We start from the raw sequence: 7,834 nt of genomic DNA on the forward strand, positions 1-7,834 counted from the left end.
GGATGAAACATCTATACAAAATAATGGTAAATGAAAAAAGTAGACTACAAAATAGGATACATACATGTTATATGTACACACACACATGCACACACAGAGTATATGTACATATATCATAGAAATATGTGAAGAAAGTGTGTGTGTGTGTGTGTGTGTGTGTGTGTATATATATATATATAAAATGATTGGAGGGGCTAGGGTTGTAGTTCAGCGGTGTAGCGCTTGCCTGGCATGTGTGAGGCACTGGGTTGGATTCTCAGCACCATATATAAATAAATAAAGGTCCATCAACAACTAAAAAAAAAAAGATTGGAAAATAATTCATGGTAATAATAATAGGTTTTAAAAATTAGGCTTTCTATAAAGAAAGCAGGTTGCTAACAATAATAGTGTGTAAAATAAACATTGGGGCTGGGGTTGTGGCTCAGTGGTAGAGCACTTGCTTCACGTGTGTGAGGCACTGGGTTCGATTCTCAGCACCACATATAAATAAATGAATAAAATAAAGTCCATCAACAACTAAAAAAAAAATACTTAAAATAAGCATTGTGGAAAAGTGCTTACAAAGTAATATTAAATGAAAAGTAGAGCATGATACTATTATGTACATCATGATTATAACCAAATTACAAATTGAAAGAAGACATAAAAATCAAAATACCTACTGAATCAAGATGGTAAAATTATGCATAAAATTTGTCTTTCATAAATTTTTCTTTGAAGGTTATTAGTCTTTTAAAAATAATTTTTTATAATGGGAAATTGATACAATTTAAGCAAAAATCACTCATTTAATCACCTAATTAATAATGACTGAATAATATTAGGGGTAAATACATTTAGTCCTCTTTTGTAATATATACAAGTCAAACACTACCCATCAAGTATTGAAAGAAAGTAAGGATTAATACTTCTTTACAACTATTATAAAGTGTGGTAAATTTAGGAATTACCACACTTGTAAAGAAACAATACAGGAGAGTGAAGGAATGAAATATACCAACAAATCCTAACTCCCAGGATAGTCTTCTAAGAACACCATTAGACTGATAACATACAACTCACACCATATCCCCAGGAGAAGTCTGAGCTGCCTTCTGTAGAGATCCCTGTGCCAGTATAACTTGGAAAAGCAGATCCTGAATTCCCAGTGTTGCCTGATGTTAAAGGTGATTCTTGAGTGATGTCAGACTCACTAAATGCACAATTTGAGAGGGAGAGAGAAAAAAGTAAGATTCTCACATTTCCTCAAATTTCTGCAGCATTGACTACCCAGTAACTTAGGTGACAAGCATGTGTACAAATACATCCAATGAGGTGAAAATAAATGAAGAATCTGAAATTAACGCATCATGGAAAACTCCTATCTAATTTCTATAAAACCAACAGCAGTCCTTCTAAATAATTCTAGTCATAGCTTACAATGAATACTTTAATATTCTACCTATAACATATATTCTTTATAACTAAAGATATTTCAGAAATGTTAATAGTAAAATCTGAACTGTATCAAGTACTTTACAAATGTTAATCTCATTTTATCCTTGGTACTACCTGGTGATGCAGAGTTCCAGTAACTCCATTTAAAAAAGAAGTAATCTGACATTTAGTTCCAGGTTTTAATCTTGATAATACATTGCTTCTCAGAATACTCTTTGAAGTCATAGTCTTCTCTTCTATTTCTTTAAATAACAACAGCAGCTAATATCTACTGAGCATTTGCTATAAAACAGTGTTAGGTTTTGCATACTTTATCTCATTTACATTCACAATATCCTATAAGAGGTACATTATCAAGTAGGTAACTTGCCCAATATTACTCAGCTAATAAGTGGCAGGACTAGGATTAAGTTCATATTCTTTTTTTATATACCTTTATTTTATTTATTTATTTTTATGTGATGCTGAGGATCTAACCCAGAGCCTTCCTTGCACATGCTAGGTGAGCGCTCTACCACTGAGCCACAACCCCAGCCCCTAAGTTCATATTCTTAACTACATCATAATACTACTTCTAAAGGTTATAAAAATAAGTATGATGTTGTTGCCATTAGCTATTCTACAATGAAGGCTGATGATTTTGGCGGGGCAGTGGATTACTGGGGATTGAACTCTAGGGCACTAGGCCACTGAGCCACATCCCCAGCCCTATTCTGTATTTTATTTAACCAGGGTCTCACTGAGTTGCTTAGCACTATGCTTTTACTGAGGCTAGCTTTGAGTTCACAATCCTCCTGCTTCAGCCTCCTGAACCAATGGGATTACAGGCGTGTACCATCATCCCTTGGCCATTTGTTTTTTAAATGAGCTCTTACTATGTTGCCCAGGCTGACTTCAAACTAATAGACTCAAGCAGTCCTACTGCCTCAGACTCTTAAGATGATAAAACTTCTTGATTCATTAACAAAGTCTTGATACCAAAAAACAAAACCTTTGCCATTAGCAAGACCAATAAACAAACAAGTGCACTCTGTGTTATTACCTTTGGGAACTTGTGTCTTTTTCATGGCCATCATTAGTAGAGGAAATTTCATCCAGTTGCTCTGGAAGGGGATGATGATTAAGAGCATGTTTTGTTACTCCTTTCCTGTTAAAGATAAAATAAAGTTATATTTCCTATAAGGAGAAGATAAATATATTTCAGTAACTGGATCTAAAAATTAGTTACCAACTTCCTGCAACTCTGGAACTGCCCAATGCAGTGGACACTACTAGCAAGCAGCAGTTACAAATGAGGCTCATTGGAACTGATTGTGGGTTTTTTTGGTTTGTTTGTCTGACAAATGCACAGACAGAGGTTTATTTAGGAAGTAGACATACATTCAAGGGAAAATTTGAGCTACCTCAAGTGTGAGAACCCCGGATTGTTTTTTAAGTGTATAACACATTGGATTCCAAAGTCTTAGTACATAAATAATATGCAATCTTATTAATTTTATTATCTTGATTCTATATTAAAATATTTTGGATATATTAGTTAAACAAAATATATTCTTGAAATTTCATTAAAAATTGAAAATACAGTCCCACCAGCAATGTATGAGTGTGCCTTTCCCCCCACACATCCTCACCGACATTTATTGTTGTCTGTATCCTTGAAATAACATTCTGACTGGTGTGAGATGAAATCTTAAGAGTAGTTTTGACTTTCATTTCTATAATTACTAGGGATATTGAACATTTTTTCACATATTTATTGATTAAATGTATATCTTCTTCTGAGAAGTGTCTGTTTATCTCCTTAGCCCATTTATTGATTGAGCTGTTTGTTTTTTTGGTGTTAAGGTTTTTGAGTTCTTTATATATCCTGGAGGTTAGTGCTCTATCTGACGTGTGTGTGGCAAAAATTTGCTCCCACAATGTTGATGGGAGCAAATTGGTGCAACCAAACTGGAAAGCAGTTTGGAAATTCCTTTAAAAAAATTGGAATGGAATCACCATTTGATCCAGCTATCCTACTCCTCAGTCTATACCGAAAGGACTTAAAATCATCATAGTATAGTAACGCAGTCACATCAATGTTCATAGCAGCTCAATTCACAATAGCTAAACTGTGGAAGCAACCTAGATGTCCTTCAATAGATGAATGGATAAAGAAACTATGGTATATATACAATGAAATATTACTCAGCATTAAAAGAGAATAAAATTATGGCATTTGCAGGTAAATGGATGGAGTTGGAGAATATCATACTAAGCAAAGTAAGCTAACCTCAAAAAACCAAAGGCCAAATGTTCTCTCTGATAAGTGGATCTCATCCATAACAGGGAGCAGGGAGGCATGGGAAAAATGGAGAAACTTTGATTGGGCAAAGGAGAGGGAGGGTGGGGAGGATGGATGAGGGCAGGAAAGATGGCTGAATGAGATAGACATCATTACCCTAGGTACATGTATGACTACACATATGGTGTGACACTACATCGTGAATCAAAATGCATTCTGCTGTCATATGTACTTAATTAAAATGAATTAATTAATTTAAAAAATTGAGAATACAGTAAGATATCACTACACACCTATCAGAACAGCTAAAATAAAAAATACTGATAACACTAAATGCAGGTGAGAATGTGGAATAAACGGGATATCATATAATACTTTACTGGCAAGAATGTCAAATGGTATAGCCACGCTAGAATAGTTCAATAGTTTCTTACAAAAAACCCCCACATACATTTACCAAAAGACCTAGCAGTTAAACTGTTGTGTATTTGAGACCAGAGAAATTAAAACTTATATTCACATGCAAAAACATACACAAAATGTTCATAGCAGTTTTTGTTATAGTTGAAAAAGAACTGTAATCAACTCAAATGTCCAATGTGTAAATGATTAAACTTTGGTATAGTCACACAATAGAATAATTCGGCAATCAAAAGAAATGAACTATTGATACATGCAGCAACCTGGATGGATCTCAAATGTATCATGCTTAAGTGAATAAAGCCAAAGCCAATCACAATTATGTATACTCTATGATTCTATTTATATAACATTCACAAATAACAAAACTATAGAGATAGAGAACATAGCAGTAGCTGCTGGAGGGGATGTGACTAATAAGAGTACACAAAGAAGTTCCTTGGTGGTGGCAAAACAGATGTCTACTTGATTGTAGTGGTAGTTAAACAATCTATAAATTAGACCATCTGCATAGAACTATGTGTATATATGCATGCATACATATATGCACACAGAGACAACAGGATGTAAAAATGGGTGAAAACTGAATAAGGTCTGTAGTTTAGTTAACTTTACTGTACTAATGTCAGTGTCTGGCTTTGAAATTATACTAAAGCTACCTAGATGTCATCAACGGAGGGAAACTGAATGAAGGGTTCATGGGGTTCTATATACTAATTTTGCAACTTTCTCTGAGTCTATGATGATTTCACTTTTTTATTTTTTGTTGTAACCACCTGAAAATTTAAAATGTCATATGCAGCTCATATCATATTTTCTATTGGACATTGCTTATCTGGAATTTCTATTTTCTATTGGACATGTGCACTGGAATAAACTATGGGTCAATTATTACATGTTCCAATCCTAATCATCTACAGTACTTTCCTTCCTCATAAAATTCTGCAGTCAAATAAATTTAGGAGTCTGGCTAGTTAAACAAAGCTACCCAAGTTTCTTTATAATAGGTTTCCCATGTCCTTTAATACAGAAATTTATATTATAAATTTAGTACATTCCCCAGGGAAGGAAACTGAAGCCAGAGGGATTAAGTAACCTGCTTATGGTCATATGATTAGTAAGTAGAGTCAGGATTCAAATCTAAGTAGTCTGGTTCCAAGGCCTCTAAGTGGAAATAAAATTTGAGACTTTAGTAAATTGTATCATTTTTATATATAAACATAAAGCAAAGGATCAGGTCAACGAAGCTTTCCCTTTAAATTTTCTCTAATGGTAGAAATTAATTTCTGCAGAGCCATCTGTACTGCTCTCATTCAGTGAACCTAAAACTAAAAGCCTATCTTTGATAAAATGGGAGGAATCTGAAATATGGATTCTAGCTATGAAATAGAGACTTAAAAACATTTTTTTTAGTCAAGGAAGTGACAAAAAATAACAAAGAAATATTATTAAATGTAACAACAGCATTTTGATTACATAAGAAAATGTCCTTAGCTTTTAGAGATATACAGGATATGAATACAGACAAAATGACAACATAAACCAGTATCCTGGGGGTTTTGTTTTCCTTCTTTCAGAGAAAAGCTACAAAGAGATAAAAGATAGATGAAGCAAATACATTTTAATAAGTTGACAATCGTTGAGTATGGAGTAATGGGTGGCTCATTATATTATTCTCAATATATTTATGTTTGAAATTTTTCATTTAAAAAAGTTATGCTGTGTGTTGAAAATCTCTTTTTCCCAAACTCTCTTCAACATCTATAATTTATAATTGTTAGGAAGAAAGTTAAAGTTCCTGCTTCAAAGGACAGTATATAGCATCTTGATTAAAAAGCCCTTTTATTGCACTGTCTTTTATGCACATTTTATCTTCATTACTCACTTCACTGTGATTCCAGATGGAGAATCATCTTTTGGGATTATCAAATTACCAACCAAGAACAAGTAATGTAACTACACTGGGTCAATAACTTCAATCCATTCAATACTTAACTGCTTATTCATATTTTTTTCCCCACACAAGATTTGTTTTAACTTTTCAGTATGTTGGAATTAACTATAAAAGTAGATTTTAAGCTAAATGCTGTTCACTTTACTATGAAACGACTGTTCTTCATTCCAGTTCCTTATTATCTGAATGGCTACTGGGCAGATATCCTATTCCTTAACAGATAATAAGCTTTTGAAACACAAAGAGAGATTTTAGACTTATTTTCTTTGTATGTCTATTGTACCAAGTAAAGGTGGATATGTAAAAGGAAATTACCATTTACTGAGGACACATTTATTTCATGAGAAGCCCTATGCCATCATTGTAGACATGCTTTTACATAATGAAGGCAGAGAGATTTTGTAATTTGCCAAAAAATTTCATAGCTAGAAAAGAGTCCAGCTAGAAACTCAGCATACTTAAAATATGCTTGCTTTTGCCATATGTAATTAATATTTAGTAAATGATGTATGGCGGCTAAAATAACAGAGATCAATGAAAAGGGAAAATTTTTTAAAGCCCAGGCCTAAATCCTGATTCTATTGGCTATGTAACCTTAAAATGAGTAAACTTTTTCATATAATTTCATCACCTGAAAAACTGAAGATAATCAAACCCTTCCTACAGAGTTGTTATAAGGATCAAAAAGCAAAGGACTTTGACTTAGTAATGGGAAGACATTAGCATTACTTGCTAAATTACAACATTACGTTAAGGACAAGAAGTGGGTCTTTAAGTTAGAAATACTTGCTTTTTAGTCTAAAAAGAAAAATTGATTCTTTTACGTTCTGATGCTTAAGAGGTGGGGAAGCAGTATATATAATGATTATGACCACCGGGTTCAGAGTCAGATTGCACAGGGTTTGTACCTCTGAGCTCCACTACCTCCCGGCTGTGTGTAACCTTTAACATGTTACAATCTTGAAATGTGGGAACTTTATCTGTAGAATGTCCAAAATAAAATACTCAATCTAATATCAATGTTGGAATGATTGAGATAATGCATGTAAACAGATTTGCATTGATGTCTGGCACTTGAGGTGTTCAACTTTATTGAAACACTCGATTATTAATAACTTCTCCAGTTGTCAATTACCATTGGCAGTGGGGCCTGAAGCACTGTAGGAACTACAAACGCCTTAGGAGACCCAGTTCCTATAATCAGTTAGTACTGCTCAAGAGATCAAGTCTTAGGCTACAGGTCGCGAGACACGCCCTCAGTTGCAGGCGGAGGGACAAGTGTCCACCAAGGCTGGGAAGAGAGAATTCCAGGCAATATTTAGTTTCCCCAACCCCAGGAAAAGAAAGGCGAGAAAGACTAGTTATGGAGGGTCCCCAGGGAGCCCACGACCCGCCTCAGTCTCCCGGGCTGGGATGGATTAGCAGTCCACTCACAGCTCCAAGGTCTGCGGCACGGCCTTCCGAGTGTATCTGGAGATCATCCTCCTCCGCCGCCTCCTCCTCAGCCGCGGCAGGGGCAGGTACGCCAGGGTGGGGGCCTCCGGGCCTGGCCCTCCAGCCGGCTCCGGCTGGGCCCCCTCCCACCACCTACCGGCCCCGTCTCGCCCCGTCGCCGAGACTCCGGATCACTACCGTCCCAGGGTTCCCACCTCTCCTGTCCTCCGTCCTCCCAGCTTCCTAGCGGGGGCGGAAGTGACGAATACGCGGGCACCTGCCAAATGCCTCGGCCGAAGCGC

General features: G+C 35.7%; 1 protein-coding gene across 4 annotated transcripts in view; it reads right to left on the bottom strand.

Annotated features, from left to right (window-relative positions):
- Window positions 1-7,777, bottom strand: part of Fam149b1 (family with sequence similarity 149 member B1) — a 51,226-nt gene extending 43,449 nt beyond the window's left edge. For 3 of the 4 annotated variants that reach the window (XM_046419622.2, XM_046419623.2, XM_046419621.2), the window contains exons 1-3: window positions 7,533-7,777; window positions 2,483-2,587; window positions 1,066-1,195 (exon numbers count right to left, since the gene is read on the bottom strand). In XM_046419622.2, the coding sequence (XP_046275578.1) occupies window positions 1,066-1,195; window positions 2,483-2,587; window positions 7,533-7,579 (282 nt within the window). In that variant the 5' untranslated portion in view covers window positions 7,580-7,777. Of the gene's footprint in view, window positions 1-1,065; window positions 1,198-2,482; window positions 2,588-7,532 lie in introns of those variants that run through there. The other variant, XM_046419625.2, reaches the window with a different exon arrangement.
- Window positions 7,778-7,834: the final 57 nt, after the last annotated feature.

The sequence above is a fragment of the Marmota monax genome, unplaced genomic scaffold (genome assembly GCF_021218885.2).
Source record: "Marmota monax isolate L192 unplaced genomic scaffold, Marmota_monax_Labrador192_F-V1.1 WCK01_AAM20220418_F8-fsc00019, whole genome shotgun sequence".
In the NCBI taxonomy this organism is placed as follows: Eukaryota; Metazoa; Chordata; class Mammalia; order Rodentia; family Sciuridae; genus Marmota; species Marmota monax.